The following is a 16,989-nucleotide window of genomic DNA, read 5'->3' as shown; positions in this document are numbered from 1 at the left end:
GAGCTGACAGTGCTGGCCCCAAATTTCAGCTCTGCCACCTCTACCCGAGTAGCCTGGGACAAATCCCTTACAATCTCTGAGCCTCAGCTTCCCCACTGGAACATAAGAATTGCTACCTTAGCAGCTAGCTATAAAGAGAGGGCATATGTAAAGTACCTGGCATATTATCGATAGGCATTTGACAAATGTTCGTCTCCTCCCCATACCCCACTCAAGTGCTGCAAGTGGGGCTGGAGGGGAAACCTCACTCTCATCAATCCCTGCCTGATTTCTGCCAGAGATCCCTGGGGAGAGGCTGGGACCAGATCTTGGCAAGAGTTTCTTGGCTCTGGGGAGAAGAGAAGGTTGCTGCGTCCCACAGTAGACAGTCCTAATCCCTGCAATTCACCAGGAAACACTCAGTGTGAAGTCAAGCCAGAGGAAAGGAGGAAGGGCAGGAGAGATTGGAGGAAAGGAGGAGGAGGCAGGTGGCTTGGGAGTCTGTGGGAAGTCAGGACAGGGAGAAGAGGACCAGACAGCATGGGGGCTCATGCTGCTGGTCCAGGCAGTGCCAGACACTTAGGAGAGACAAAGGAGGAGTCCTCTGGGCCGCAGGCTGTTTGAAGCTCTCTTGGTGGCAGCCACTCTTATGTAATCCTGGGGCACAGGATCTCTGTCTTATGGGGACACATCCAGGCTCTAGCACGAGAGTCAGCCCAGCCCACCCCATCCAGCTTTAGACATCTGGCCCCCACCCCACATCCCTGCTCTGTCTCCACTCCTTTGAGACAGGCTCAGACTTTGCTGCCCTCATTGTCTGCCTCCACAACCAAACCCCTGATCCCCTCCCCCACCAAGGTTCCTTTTTGATCCATAGTTCCCTATAACCCAGGGGTCCCCAAACATCTCTGACTTAGACATTACAATTATTGTTCAGAAGGAATTCCCCTCTGTCTCCAAAGTTATCAGTATTAGTTACTGCAAAGAGGACTTAACTTTGAGACTCTAGGTACATTTGGCTGAAATGTGTCCACTGGCTCACCTGCCCCTTCTTGCAGCCAGGATCATCCCCAGAAAGATGCCAAACAGGGGTCAGCGAAGTCTGTGGCCAGGAATGGCCCTCGGTCTCCATCTCTGGTGATGACTGAGTCTGTGGCCTGGATCAGAGCTGACTCTGTAGCTGGGATCAAGGCTGAGTTTGTGACCAGGTTCAGGGGTCTGTATGACCAGGGTTCCATAAGTTTCTTTTGGTTGCAAGCAATAGAACTCAACTCTGGCTAACTTGGGGAGAAAATAAGACTGTATTTCAAAGGTATTGGGCTGGTTTTCAGACCTGATTGATACAAACATGACTCAGCTCCAGTCGTCCCAGTGTCTGTGTGTCTCCTTTTGAGTTTTGAATACCTAGGAAAGGAGTCTAGTTGGCCTAGCATGGGTCAGGAATCCAGGATCAGTCAAGCTAGCCATGGTACGGGGCCACACATTGCCAGTGGAAATGGGAAGGGCTCCAGCCTTGAGGAAAAGCAATCTGGCACCATCTAACAAAACGCAGTAGGGATATATGTCATTTTAAATAAAAAAGGACAGGGGCGCCTGGGTGGCGCAGTCGGTTAAGCGTCCGACTTCAGCCAGGTCACGATCTCGCGGTCCGGGAGTTCGAGCCCCGCGTCAGGCTCTGGGCTGATGGCTCGGAGCCTGGAGCCTGTTTCTGATTCTGTGTCTCCCTCTCTCTCTGCCCCTCCCCCGTTCATGCTCTGTCTCTCTCTGTCCCAAAAATAAATAAACGTGGAAAAAAAAAATTTAAAAAAAAAAAAAAAGGACAGGCAAAAACCCATGCATGTATCACACATATATGTATAAATACAGTACACATATACCTGTATACGATTATAAAAATATAAAGAAAAACATGAAATAATGAGTACTAGGTTACTGAAGTAGGTTATGGGGAGCAGTGATACAGGTAGAGGAGGGAGACAACTACACAGCAGAAAAGACTATAATTAAAAAAAAATGCACATAGGATTTCTTTTATGAGTGTATCTAACATTATATAGATATTTGTGTATACTTATAAAGATATTGGCTTAAAAATATTTTACAGAAGAGATGAATAAAAATATAACAGAAAAAAGGAGTCTTATAAAAAATGGGGTAGCAGGATTATTGACAAGATGGACCTTGACACCAAAAGCCTTATTAGAGACAAGGAGAGTCATTTCTTAGCAATCAAATGAACAATTCTCTGAGAAGATAGAGCAGTTCTTAACCTATGTGCCCTGTACATGTTTATGACACTGTGCATGCCCTTTAAATCTTGTTTTTTTTTTTTAATTCAATATTGTTTACAAGTGGTACCCATTGTTACACATGTAGATTTAGATTCTGCATTATGGCTGCTCTGTAGTAAATATTCCACTGTGACAATTATTCATTTCCCCTTTGATAAACATTTTGGTTTTCTTTCTGGTCTTTTCCTATTAAAAACAATGCTGCACCAAATATCACAACAAATTCTACCATAACCTAAAAAAACAATGCTGCAATGAATATAATTACACATAATTCATTTCAATCATGTGCAAGTGTATCTCTAAGTAAATTCCTAGAAGGAGACTTTCTAGGTCAAAAAGTATGTGCATTAGTAATTTTGCTAGATATTGCCAACTTGCCTACTACAGAGGTTCTACCAATTTACCTAACCCCCCAGAGATATTTGAGAGTGCCTGAGGTTCTTCACCCTCCACCACACAGCGTGTCATCAAGATTTTCCAGATGGGTCAGTCTCATTGTATTCTTTTCCAAAAAGTGTCTATTTGTATCCTTTGTTCATTTTGATATTTGTTTGTTGGTCCTTTATTGACTTATGGGAGCTCTTTATGCATTTGGGAAATGAGCCCTTCATGAAATTGGCAGCAAAGAGGTTCCCCAGGTTTTCATTTGTGTTTTGCTCTGCTTAGAATTGTTTATCTATATATATTTGGCCTGCCCGAAGATTTTGTTTTTATGTAATTGAATCTTTTCTCTTTGTCTCCTGTATGTTTTGTCAAACTTATAGAGGTCTTATCTACTTAAGGATTATAAAAAAACATTCCCCCATGGTTTAAGTATTTTTATACATTTATATTGACATTTAGAGAAAACCCCAATTAAGAGAAGATATTTGTAACTGTACAAATATCACTGACATCTGGTATCCAGAATATATAAAGAATTCCTAGAATTCAATAAATTGGTATAACCACTTTGGAAAATGAATTGGCACCATCTATTGAAGTTAAAATGCTCCTATCTGTGTCCTGCCCCAATAACCCCCACCTGGAATTTCTGCCCTTGTGTAAACCCCTCACCATGAGTGTGGGCTAGACCTAGTAGCTCACTTTTAATAAATAAAATGTGGTGAAAGTGTTAGGATGTCATTTCTGAGAACTGCCTTGAAGAAATGTTAAAAGATATAGGTCAGAAAATTGTATCTATATTTCAAAAAGGTAGAGTATTAAATCTTTCATTTTTCTTTTTCTTAACTGACCAAATAACAGTTTGCTCAAAAAAATAGTAGCAACAGTGTATTGGATGATAATAGCTTATGGATAAGTGAAATGAATGACAGCAATATTATAAGGGACATGAGGGATAAATTGGGAATATTCTGAAGGACTGTCATGTCATTTGAAAATGGACCTGGATTAGTTGTAAATGTATATTGCAACCACTAAAAATGTAAAAATAATAAATATAATTGAAATTATAATAGAGAAGAAAAAATGGAGTCTTATAAAATGCTCAATTAAAATTAGAGAAGGCAGAAAAAATGGAAGACAAAAAAAAGAGAGAAACAAAGAACAAAGGCAATGAATAGGAAACAGTTACAAATATGGTAAATATTAATCCAACTTTATCAGTAATCACTTTAAATGTGAATATTCTAACTATACCAATTATAAAAGCAGAGACTATCAGAATGGATTAAAAACAAAAAAGACCTGGGGCAACTGGGTGGCTCAGTTAAGCATCTGACTCTTTTTTTAAATTTATTTTGAGAGAGAGAGAGGGAGAGAGAGAGGGAAAGAGAGAATCCCAAGCAGGCTCCACACTGTCAGCACAGAGCCCAACACTGGGCTTGATCTCACCCACTGTGAGATCATGGCCTGAGATGAAATCAAGAGTCAGACACTTAACCGACTGAGCCACCTAAGTGCCTCAAGCATCTGACTCTTGATATTGGCTCAGGTCATGATCTCACGGTTTGTGAAATTGAGCCCTGTGTGGAGCCTGCTTGGGATTCTCTCTCCCTTTCCCTCTTTCTTTGCCCCTCCCCTGCTTGCGCATGGTTTCTCTCTCTCTCTCTCTCTCTCTCTCTCTCTCTCTCTCTCTCTCAAAATAAACATTAAAAAATACCCTAGTGTATGTTGTTTATAAGAAACTCATTTTATTTATTTATTTATTTATTTATTTATTTATTTATTTAGTGCAAGCAGAAGAGGGGAGAAAGAGAGGGAGAGAGAATCACAAGCAGGCTCCACACTCAGTGCAGAGCCTGACGCAGGGCTTGATCATGAAATCAAGAGTTAGCTGCTTAACCAACTGAGGCACCCAGGTGCCCCCAAACACATTTTAAATATAAAGACACTGATAGATTAAAAGTAAATGGATAGAGAAAGATATATACATTATCATTAATAAAAAGAAAGCTGGAGTAGCTATGTTAATTCCAAAGAAAGCGGATTCAGAACGTGAAACATTATCAGGGATAAATGTGGGAATTACATAATGATAACAGGTTATCAGTTCAGATCTGAGGATCTGAAGAAAATAAAATTTGCCCAATCTGTATGACCGGTACATGCAAATGTGCATTTTATACTCTACTTTTCTGTATATATGCAATATTTCAAATTTGAAATAAAATATACAGCCCATCCTTTCTTGAGTACAAAAACTACATGTACATTAGATTAGCCTTACTAACTGTGTTGTTCAATCTGTCTGTACCCTTATTTATTTTGCAGTCTATTTGATCCATTTACACCATAACAAGTCTGGCTAAGTCTCCCACTATGCTTGCAAACTTTGTGATCTGTCTTCATATTTCTAACATATTTGCCTCATATACTTTGAAATGAATATAGAGTTTACTGACTACATCTTCTCCGTGAATGAAACAACCCATTCTGTTCTCTTTAATGTTTTTTACTTTGAGTTCTTGATTATATTCTGATATTAACATTGCTACATGTCTGTTGCCTTTTCTCGTCCTTGTTTTCTTCTTTTTAAAATGCCTTCTTCCCCTCCTTCCTTTCCTTTCTTTCTTCCTTCAAAATACTTAAAATGAGAATTTGCTTTTTTTAGGCATTAACCCATACTACATACTGATACATTTGGATTTATTCCTGCCCTTTGGTATTTTGCTTTTAAATACCCTTTCTTGTTGCCTGCCACCCCACTTCTGCCCTTTGATAGACTGGGTTTTCCTCTTTGTTCTACATATTGTTTAGTGGCTTGAAGGTTACACATACATCCTATTTGTATTATGTTGTTGCCCCTAATATTTCTCATTCTTCTATGATGCATTTTATTTCCAAGAACAAAACTTTGCTATTGTTGTGAACATGGGGAGTCTTTACATTAGATGTAAATATTAATGATGCATTGTAAAGTGCAATTTAAAAAAGTAGTTCAGAGTTCAGTAAACTGTACAAATACAAAAGGTATGGCTATGATATTTTTAAACTGCAATGCAATTACCAGATGGTGAACCCGTATTGTGCTTCATGACTGATCATTTCTTTTGGATAGAGAGGCTTGATTTTGTAATTAACAACAAATTCTACCATAAACAATTAGCAACAAATTCTACCATAAACAGTTCAATTGCTTCAATTACCAGGTTTTAAAAAATTGCAACCCTAGATATAGTTTCACATTTTTAATACTTCTAGTACAAACCATAACATGCCACATAGGATTTGATATATTATTATAATTACTTTTACATGGGAATTAATCAGAAAGAATTTGTAGATTTCATTTCATGAAAAAAAAAAGAACAGAAGGGAATATGGCTAAATGTTTAACATTTGTTACAGCTGGCTGTTGGTTACATTTTTCGCTGTCCTTTTCTGTATCCTTGACGATTTCATCATTTAAAATGAAATAATGCTTTCGGGCCCACCCTGATTTGTCGAGAGCAGCTGCCGCCCCCGCCACATCAAGGGGGCGGGCCCCAGCCGACGCCACAATCACTTCCTCCGCCGCAGTCGCTGCCCGCCCAGCTGCTGTCTGGCGGGGGAGGAGCTGGAGAGCAGGAGCAGCCTCTCTGGCGGTCGTGGCGGTCGGAGGTCCGAGAGCTCTGCTCCTACTGAGAGCGTGCGGGTGTCAGGACTGGGTGAGTGAAAGGCTGTTTATTTCCTCAATTCATCCAGACGTGGCGGTGGGGCAAGTGGCCGGGCACGGGGGCGAGGATCTAAGGGACCTCTAGCGAACAGATTTTCAGGCTTGCCCCTCGGGAAGGGGTGGGGCGGACGCAGGACCTGACTGCAGAGTGAGGCCTGTGTCCACCGACCTATTTGGGGGCTCCATCCTCCGTCCCCCAGCCCCTATCGTGTGGCGCGGCCCCTACTCGAATGGCTTTGATCTCTGTTTGAGAGGGGAGGGGTGGTCGGGGCCCTCTCCTCCTTCCTCCCTTCTGGGTCCCTTTGCAGAACACTCCGTGGCCTTTCTTCCCCCATTTTGCAGTTGTTTGCTGAATGGTAAAACGTTAAGATTTTTAGGTAAATATATTGTTGCCAGGAAAATAATTGTCAGAAAAACAAATTATTTTCAGGGAAAATGAAACCCCCACATGCCCTTTTCTTTTTTCCCCTTTCCCTGGCACGTTGGTTTGGATATGCTGTTTGAGCTGATAATGTTCTCCTGTCCCTCATTATGACATTGCGGCCCCCTCCCCCTCTCTGTGTGTCGCGTGTGTGGGCAGGACATACACACACATGCACACACGCACATACACATGCACGCAAGCATACATACATACACGCATACACAGACATACACACACAAAACCCTTCCATTGCAGTCCTCTCCCTGCCTCCCCCCATACTCAAGGTTCTGGCACATCCCCTTCCCCTTGCATGCATGGACACACACACATACACACCCTCTTGCACACTGTCACACCCTCCAATGCCTTTCCCTGCTTCTCACTGCCTGCCACATACACACCTCCAGAAGCAGCCCCCTCCTGCTTCTGCCTCTGTGTGCTCTAGCAAGCACACACACACACACACACACACACACACACCACTTTTGGGGCTACCTTATACCCTGCCTGCCACATACGCACATAAGGATATCCTTTGATTGCTGGATCCTCTTTCATATGCCACTTACATACATATGCACCCACACACTCTTATTCACACAGCCCTCACAAATACTCCCAGCCCTCCTCCCTGTCTGCTACATAGGTGCATAGACAGCTCTCCTTCGCTGGTTCCTGCAGTGGACACACTCACACTCACACTCACATAAATCCTTCTCCAGGGATGCCATGCCCCCTCCCTGCTAGCCACATTCATGAATATACATATTTCTTTCATTGCTGGCCCCCATTCCACCCACCAGCCACCCGCACATCCCTGTCCTGTGCTGTCCCTCCCATGGATGCATTTGCTCACACTGACATTTCTCCATTGTTGCCTCCCATTTTGACGAACACACACGCAGACCATGGACACCCATATCTAGGGCCACCGTACCCTTTCTTGCCTGCCACTGACACAGGAACACACGTCCCTCCAGAGTTTCAGCCGCTGCACACACAACCGTACACGCACATTCTCTTTCTCTCACACTTACACATCCCTCTCCTCTGAAGCCACCCTACACACACCTGTCATTTTTATACCCACATCTGGAATGAGTCTCATTCTGTCTGACACTAATGCCTCTTCCCAATACATCTGTCCTGTCCCCCCTACAAACACAGACATCTCTTCATTGCATGATTGCTGGTCCCCCCTTCCACCTGCCCTTCTCCTCCTGACAGACACGTAGGCACTCTTGAACATGTGGTGATCTATATTTTTTACCCTATTTCCATTTGCATTTCTCCTGTATGTCTGCAGGGCTCAGAAAAACGCAGACACCCTATAAAATAACCGCAGCAATCTTTCCTCTTCCATGTTGGCATAATTCCACAGGACTTTACCCACCTTGCTAGCATCCAGTCCCCCCCGCCGCCCACCCATCTTCTGTCAGATTCTCCCCTGGGTCTGGCTTTCCTATAAACCCAGTCTTGTAATCATTTTGCCAACATTAAAAATGTGTTCCAGGTCTACACCTGACAGTCACTGGAATGCTACTTCAGGCCTTAGAAGAAAGTGAAACTAATTTTAAAGGCCCCTTATTCTTTCTGTTACCTGCCTGCTGAAGTGAAAATAGATCTCCCTGCTCTTTTATTCTGAACTGATTTGACTTTCCCATCTCCAAAGCTTGTTCAGGGAGCAGGAGCCTTTCCACTCGAGCCCCAGCTGTATTGGAAACCCTCCTAAAAGTCAGAGCAATGGGTCAGGAATCTAGCAAGCCTGTATGGCCCAAGCCATCAGGAGGGTATCAGTCCAATACAGGCAGGAGGTATGGAAGAAGGCATGCTTATGTCAGTTTCAGGCCATCCATGAGCCACCAGGAAAGGATTTCCAGCCAGAGAAAGACGACATCCGAAGTCCCAATGCACAGATCAGCCCCCAGTCAAACCACCAAGAGGAGCCGGTCACCATTTTCCACCACTCGTCGTAGTTGGGAAGACAGTGAGAGCTCGGGAACCAGCCTGAATGTTGATAATGAGGACTACTCCAGGTACCCACCGAGAGAGTACAGGGCCTCGGGTAGCAGAAGAGGAATGGCTTATGGACACGTTGACTCTTTCGGGGCAGATGATAGTGAGGAGGAGGGGGCTGGGCCTGTTGACCGAGTGCCAGTTAGAGGGAAAACTGGCAAGTTTAAAGATGAGAAGCCGTATGACCCAGAGAAAGGGGCAAGGTCTTTGGCTGGGGTGCCCCCACAGTTCTCTAGCTTTAACCGTGATGTGAGAGAGGAGCTTGACAAGGTAGACCCAGCCCCTGTGGTGAGACGCTCTGCTAGCAGAGCAGAGTTCCTGCAGCCAAATAGCATGGCTCCTCAGATGTCCGCTGAAGGCAAGGTGGCAACCACTGGTGACAGCCTGGAGAGGGAGAGACAGGAGCAGAATTTACCTGCACGTCCCATCAGGGCTCCTGTGAGTATTTGTGGTGGTGGGGAAAACACCCCAAAGAGTGCGGAGGAGCCAGTGGTGAGGCCCAAAATCAGAAATCTGGCAAGTCCAAACTGCGTGAAGCCAAAGATATTTTTTGATACTGATGATGATGATGATATGCCACACAGTACTTCCAGGTGGAGGGATTCTGCCAATGCTGATGAAGGCCATGCCAATGGCCGAGGCAGAAGAGGCAGAGTTGAGAGTTTAAGTGGCTTCTCTGAGCCAAAGTACCCTGAGGAGAAGAGGGATGCCAGGAATGACCAAGTGAAGCCAGAAAAGGTGCCAAGACGACGACGAACCATGGCCGACCCTGACTTCTGGACGTACAGCGATGATTACTACAAATACTATGAGGAAGACTCTGACAGTGACAAAGAGTGGACTGCTGCTCTGCGTCGGAAGTATCGAGGCCGAGAGCAAAATCTGTCATCCAGTGGTGAAAGCTGGGAGACTCTGCCAGGGAAAGAAGAGCATGAACCTGAGCAAGTCAGAGTGAATGCCAGTGCTGGTGCCAGCCCCAGTGCTAGTGCCAGTGCGAACAGCAGTAGCAGCAATGAACTTGAAGAAGTTCGGGGACCACCTCTTCAAGAAGAGGAGCAGGCATCCCCAGAAGAAGGAGAGGTTCCTTGGCTCCAGTACAATGAAAATGAGAGCAGCAGCGAGGGGGATAATGATTCTGGCCAGGAGTTTCTGCAGCCAGGAGTGTTCATGCTGGATGGAAACAACAACCTTGAAGATGATTCCAGCGTGAGCGAAGACTTAGAAGTGGATTGGAGCCTCTTTGACGGGTTTGCAGATGGGTTGGGGGTGGCCGAAGCCATTTCCTACGTGGATCCTCAATTTCTCACATACATGGCACTTGAAGAACGCCTGGCCCAGGCGATGGAAACAGCCCTCGCGCACTTAGAGTCTCTCGCAGTGGACGTGGAGGTGGCCAATCCACCTGCAAGCAAGGAGAGCATCGACACCCTTCCCGAGATCCTGGTCACTGAAGATCACAGTGCAGTGGGGCAGGAAATGTGTTGCCCCATCTGCTGTAGTGAATATGTGAAGGGGGAGGTGGCAACTGAGCTGCCATGCCACCACTATTTCCACAAGCCGTGCGTGTCCATCTGGCTTCAGAAGTCAGGCACCTGCCCCGTGTGCCGCTGCATGTTCCCTCCCCCACTCTAAGGCCAAGGCTCTTCTTTGTCGGTTGGTTTTCCCCATCTGAAATCCACAATACTGCAGGAGCCCTCTCAAAATTAACAATTGAAATGAAACCAATCAGTTCATTAATCTACACCTGTTGATTCCTTGTGATTCTTTCCAATGTGAAAATGGTTGTGTGCGATTGCATTAAAAATCCTATTGTCTCTTAGAGGTTAGAAAAGCAAAACTAAACATTCTAAATGCTACTTGAGATTGCAGTAAAAACATACATTTTCTAACCCGAGTGGAAATAAGTTGCATTTGTCTTCAGTAGAATATGTTGCTGTTAATTGTAATGTCAAGTTGATCTGTTAAATATGTCCAGAAGGCATCATCATTTCTGTTGCATGTTATGGGTTAATGTTCCTGTAATTGCAGTGCCGTAAAAGCTCATTAAAGTTCTTCTTTTGGTTTTACATGGTATAGTGGAATTGTTTGGTTTTGTCTAAAATGGTGGTACTAAGTGACTTTATAATCAGTCCATTGAACTTGCATCAAAAATAGGGTTTGGTGGGGTCTTCTTTTTTCTTTTTCCTTTTTTTTTTTTTTTTTGGTGCTCCCAAAAGTAGAAAAGCTGGAAGGTCATTGGAAATGCTAACTCCAACAGTGGCAAAAAATTAAGGGTAATGATTTCTAAAAGTAGGAATAAAGTGTGTGATTGTCAAACGACTCTACGGGGCAAAGGTCAAATGGAGAGTACTCTGTCAGTCTATGGGAAGGAAAGAGACAATGAGAAAGCATGGTAAAAATAAAGAACAATGGTAGGAATAAGTCCAAACTGAGTATAGGGGTGAAGGAGTTAAAATCCCCTTTTAGAAAATAGAACCTCTCAGAGCGGGGCTCCTGGCTGGCTCACTCGGTAGAGCGTGCAGTTCTTGATGTTGGGATTGTGAGTTCGAGCCCCATGCTGGGTGGAGAGATCACTTAAAGAAATAAAATCTTAAAAAAAAAAGAAAAGAAACTCTCAGAGGGGATGGGTCCAAAAAGTTCCAAAATAACAACCTCTGTGCTGATCATATACCTTAACACAGTGACACAAAAGGAATAGAAAAATATATGCGAGACAAGTGCTGTGGCAAATACAGATACCCGCTTACACAGAGTGAACAGGTTTTAGCATTTGGCCATATTGGCTTCCAATCTCTCTTTCTGTCTACAATAAATAGAATTTTTCAGGCACAAGTGAAGTTCCTCACCTGTTGTATTTACCTTCCTTCCTCCACAGAGGTAAGCACTACCCAGGAAATGGTGTGTTTTCTTCTCGTCTGTGTTTTTAGATGTGTGTGTATATGTGTACATATATATGTATATGTGTGTATATATCCATAGCCGGGATAGAATGTTTATGTTTTTTAAGTGGACATGATTGATAGAATGTATGTATCGTTTTGCAACTTGATTTTTTCACTCAACATTGTGTTTGAGATTTAACTATTTTGATACACATAGCTGTAGTTCATGCATTTTAACTGCTGTATACTACACATTCAGTTGTATGGACCATCACAATTTATCCATTCCCTTATTGGTGGGCAGTTAGGTTCTTCCCAGTATTTTGCAGCAATGAATAGACTTAAAAGATGTCTCTCTGTGCACATGTGTGTTTCTCTGGGGGTAAATACGTATATGGAGATGAAACGTCTGGGTCTTTAGGCTTGGAGGTAAAATTTGGGGGTCTTAGCGTTTAAGAATCTTCCTCGTAACTAGATATTGCTGAACTGCTCTCCAAAGTGATTGTACTAATTTATGCTCCTACCGGCAGTTTATGAGAGCTGTTTTTAGCTCCACCAGCCTGGATATTGTTAATGTTCAACCTCACTGGCAATCAGTGACATGTAAACTAACAAAACAGTGAAGCATATTGTGTCCATCAGAAAGCAAGAGTTTTTCCTCATGATAATATCTAGTTTGGGCTAGGGGAAAAAGAAATGTAAGTGATAGCAGCCTTTTTGGAGAACAGTTTGGGGGAGTAGCTGTCTTTCACAATGTAAAATGGTGCATGTCTTTCAGCCCAACTCAGATACGTGCTAGTGTGGAACCAATGCTATGCAGCAGTTAAAACTTGTACTGATATGAAAAGATCTCCAAGACCCAATGTTAAGTTAAAAAAAGTATGTTGTGGAGCAATATGTACAGTCTTCATGTAAAATAAAACCTTACAAAACCTAACTGTATATCATAATACATAAAAGTGTCTGCAAGGCTGTGTACATACCTAACTGATGGCAGTGGTTACCTCTGGGAAGGGACGAGGGGTTGGGGGAAAAGAGTGAGGAAGGGGGCTTTTGATTTTTTTATCTGAAATAATTCATTTGCCTGATTTTTTTTTTACAGTGTCACTGTATTTCCATGAGTATTAACAAAATAAGTGAAATAAAAAAAAAATCCCAATTAAAAAAAAAAGAGAGATGATTACTCTCTCACTGCAAGTACGGAAACAGAGGTTGAGGCCACAGTCCTGTACTCTGCAAGTGGTCAAGCTGATAATACACACACACACACACACACACACACACACACACACATACACATACACATATACTTTGTCCCCTACATCCATTCTCTGTTCCCCCTTGGCCTTTGGTTGGCACCTCAGCCGACACAGAGATTCGGACGTCTGTGACCTTAGAGGGCTCTTGAAGGGTGGGCTTGTGGTGGTTTGCCTGATGTTAACCCTTTGCTGTGCCCTAACTGGCACCACACCAGGAAGTATGTTAGAAGTACCCTTGGGGCCTGGTTATCTTCCTCCCTGGTCCCTTGCCTAACAGAAGTCCTAATTTCCCTCACAGTTAGTAAATCCACCAAAGGGGACTCCTCTCTGGTGCCTGCAGCTCCCTGCTGGTATTGGAGAAGGCTGTCTATGGAGGGTCATGCTGTAGAGGTAATGCTGTCCTTACTAGGGACAACCACAAGGCCCGAGACCTGGGTCCCAGGCTCTGAGTGGCCCGGACTTGGGCCTCGGGCCTCAATTAAGCACATCCGACACTTGTGCCCAATACCTTTGGTCTGGAGGGAGAGGACATCAGAGGAGTTGGGTCATGGAGCATTTGCTCCTGTGTTACCATGGCGGTGGTGGTGGTGGTGGTGGTGGTGGCTGCAGTGTGGGACCATGCTGAGAGTGCAAGAGGCCAAAAGCTCCTGTGTAGGATGTGGCTGTGTCCCTCTGACACCCAGTTCCCTTTTTCCTGCCAGTTTCTGATTCTCCAGCCTCCCAGACAATTCCCCGAGCTCCCCCATAGCTTTCCAATAAGATTTTCGCTCAAATTAACTAGGGTTGGTTTCTGTCATTTGTAACTAAGAATCCCAGGTGGCACCCTGGCCAACACCATAGCCCACTTTTGTGCCCATGTTTAGCTATATGAAATACCCCAAATGGCAAAGGGTCAGGCAATTTCTGTTTACAAAACGGGACCCATTATTGCTATCTGGAGCCATGGTTCTAGAACAGCAGGCCTCAGGGGCTGCTACACATGAAGCAGTCATTTTGAAAAGTGGTTTATTTGGTATGTTCATTAAAGGTGTCACCCACCACACTAGACCTCTTGGTTTCTGGGCTTGTTTCCCGGCTGTGGAATAAATAGCTCCACATTTTGGTCATTGATTTGGAGTCTAAACCACTATATCTTGCAAGACAGCACCCCAGATTCCTGAGGGGGACCCCCTAGCTAACACTGTCTCAACTGTCATAAGGCCTTTCCCGTTTCTAAGGCACTACCTTCTCTTAGCCCTCTATTCTGGCTAGATCCTTCTACGTTTGTCCCTGGACCTCTGATCTGAAATGCCCTGTCCAGCCCTGTCAATTTTATCCATGCTTTAAAAAGTCCTGTTCATGTGCCAGCTCCTGAGAACAATGTTCTCTGACACCCCTGGCTCCTCCACTCTGTGTCCCATCTCTGTGAACCCTTGAGGTCAGAAGCTATTATTTCTGAGTCATTTCCATAGGCCTGGCATTCAGTGCTTGTCTCAGATGCATTCAGCAACGCTGGCTGACAGGTTGGATGAGTTCCTCTCCCAACGTAGGCTTAAGGTGGGGGACGTGTTTGGAGAGCTCAGGAGAAACCATGGGGTCCTGACCCAACCAGGTGCTTCTGAACCAGCCTTACCCTACTCCCAACCCCCAGCTTCTGCAGGCCCTGGCACCCCTCCTCCTCTCCTCTTGCGACCCTCTATCCCATTTTCTGTTTGGCCTGCTGAGCCCCCAGTATTTCAGAGACTGTTCTCAGGCCCAGGGCCTATGTCTAGGAAGTGATACTCATCTTGATGATGGAGAAATATGTGGCAACTGGCCTCAGTATATCTCGCTTTGGCCTGGGTTGAACCTCTGACAAACATGGAGCTGAGAGGGTGTTTGTCCATCAGTCACTGGCCCCAGCTTCGGATGAGGCCCAGTGTGGAGCAGGCTTTCAGTCTGCTTGGCATTGTCATCTGCACAATGGAATTTTGGTGCTAGGCCTGTTGCTGCAGGTTTCTGCTGCCCCCTGCATGTCTCACATCCCATTTCCTTCTTCCAGACTTTATTATCCTAAAACATTAGCGGGGCTTCATAATCCCTTACATTTGGATAAGATTTTCCCCAGACCCCTTCACATTTAGGGATGTTACTGGACCCTCCCATTCACACTGAAAGGTGAACGATAAGGACACTGAGGTTCAGGAAGGTGGAGACAGCTCTGAAGAGATGGAAAGAGTATGTCTGCTTGGCAGGGGAGGGCAGCAGCTGTCCCAGCCCCAGTGTGGTGAGGAGTGGGTAGGCGTCTGGTCCTCAGCCCAGGCTGGCTCCAGCTAGACGCTGTTCAGGTGCTCTGGTCATAGGCATCACAGGCTGCCAGCTACTGGGAAACTCTGAAGGCCCAAGGGGCACACACTAAAGGCCCAAGGGGCACACAGACAAGAGGGTACCAGGCGTTTGGATGGGAAGAAGAGGAGAAACAAGACACACAATTGTAAAGGGGTTCTTCCACAGGAGCGGGGACTAGGAGACAGTAACTACTTATAGTTGGAGGAATGTGGCTGAAGCATGGCCCAGGGGCCAGCCTGAAAGAAGGTGGGGACTGGGCACCAAATGCATGAAGACACATCTCTATGGACCCAGGGGAACCAAGCCCAAGGCACTGCTCAGCCCAGGCCATACTTGCATTCAGCAAACAACATTCCTGCCCACTCTGTAGTCAGAGCTGAGGTTTCAAGAGTTGACTGGTTTAGTTCAACAAATATTTATTGACCTTCTGCCTTGTGGTGTATTGGACTCTGGAACCTGCAAGAGATGAATGAGGCTTAGTCTTTCCCTCAAAGAGCTCATAGTCTAGTGTAGGAAACAGATTTATAAAGAGAGGATTGCAAACTTATGTGGCAAGTGTGACATGGAGGCAGACACGAGGTGACCTATAAGCAAAGAGCCCAGCTGGCTGTGCTGGGAAGGGATGCTTGTTGGAGGCATCCTGGATGAGGCCACTCTGAAGGCATGAGTAGGCATTGGCCAGGTGAAGAAAGGGAAGGAGGGAGGGTAATATGGGCCCTTTGAAACATCTATCAGTGAGAGTGTCAATTGGTTTGTGTGAAGGGCTCTTCAGTGAAATGTATTAGCATTTGAAATCTGCACATCCTCTGACCCAGCAATTTCACTAGTGGAGTTTCTCTTACATGAGCAAAAGCACAAGGTTGTTTGTACAAGGATATTTATTGTTGCATTGTTTGTAGTAGCAAGAGACTAGAAAGCATTTCCATGTCAACCACTAGCGGCCTGCTTAAATAAATTATGGCACAGCCATAAGATGCTTCACTAGACAGCCTTTACCCAGATAAGGCGGATCCACAGCTACTGCCATGTAAGAATATCCAAAACCAAGAAGTTATAAGAGGGAGGCATAGAACAGTGAGGACAGTGACCATGTGTGTTTCACAAGAGATACATGCACATCTGTGCTCACTGGTACATAGAATGTCTCCGGAAAGATATACAAGAAACAGGAGTTGAGGTCAGGGGTGAGAAGCCTTGCTTTTTACTGTGTGCCCTTTTGTCCCTTTGGAGTTTTTGTGAATTAGATTTTTTTTTACCACGTGTAAACATCAATATATATAGAGAGAAAGAGAGAGGGAAAGGAGGGAAGGAAGGAGGCAGGAGGGCAGAGACTTCAGGCAAAGGGAATGGCATGAATAAACGCATGGGGGATGAAATAGTATGGCATGTGTGTATGCCCCCTGGGAACAAGAAATATTGACACAAGCAGGCCCGATGGGGAGAAGAGGAACCACACTTCAGCTTGCCTCATGAGGACATGGTGTGGAGGCTGGAGGGTGGCCCAGCACCCAGAGCAGGTTCACTATCAGCTCAGGTATGTAAAAAAGATCTCCAGATTATATATATGTATAACGGATTATCAGGAAATCTACCATCATGTTAGCTAACAGTGGTTTTCTCAGTGGTGGGATTACAGGTAATTTTAATTATCTCTATGTGTTGAGGACATTTCTCAAATTTTCTTCAACAAGCAGGTGATCTGGGAGAAAAAGTATAAAAATTGGAATGT

General features: G+C 44.7%; 1 protein-coding gene across 2 annotated transcripts; it reads left to right on the top strand.

Annotated features, from left to right (window-relative positions):
* The first annotated feature begins 6,234 nt into the window (after positions 1 to 6,234).
* Positions 6,235 to 10,885, top strand: PJA1 (praja ring finger ubiquitin ligase 1). Of its 2 annotated transcripts, none has more exons than XM_030305884.2 (2): positions 6,235 to 6,364; positions 8,638 to 10,885. In XM_030305884.2, the coding sequence occupies exon 2, from the start codon at positions 8,651 to 8,653 to the stop codon at positions 10,442 to 10,444; it is 1,794 nt and encodes a 597-aa protein (XP_030161744.1). In that variant the 5' UTR covers positions 6,235 to 6,364; positions 8,638 to 8,650; the 3' UTR covers positions 10,445 to 10,885. The 2 variants fall into 2 exon arrangements, with proteins under 2 accessions (XP_030161744.1, XP_030161743.1); XM_030305883.2 differs by having other exon boundaries at positions 6,254 to 6,364; positions 8,310 to 10,885.
* Positions 10,886 to 16,989: the final 6,104 nt, after the last annotated feature.

The sequence above is a fragment of the Lynx canadensis genome, chromosome X (genome assembly GCF_007474595.2).
Source record: "Lynx canadensis isolate LIC74 chromosome X, mLynCan4.pri.v2, whole genome shotgun sequence".
Lineage (NCBI taxonomy): Eukaryota > Metazoa > Chordata > Mammalia > Carnivora > Felidae > Lynx > Lynx canadensis.
Note: the sequence above shows the minus strand (reverse complement) of the source record. Positions and strands in the feature narration are given on the sequence as shown.

Coding starts and splice junctions, on each gene's coding strand:
- PJA1 (XM_030305883.2), top strand. CDS start 8,540: ATGGGTCAGGAATCTAGCAAGCCTGTATGGCCCAAGCCATCAGGAGGG.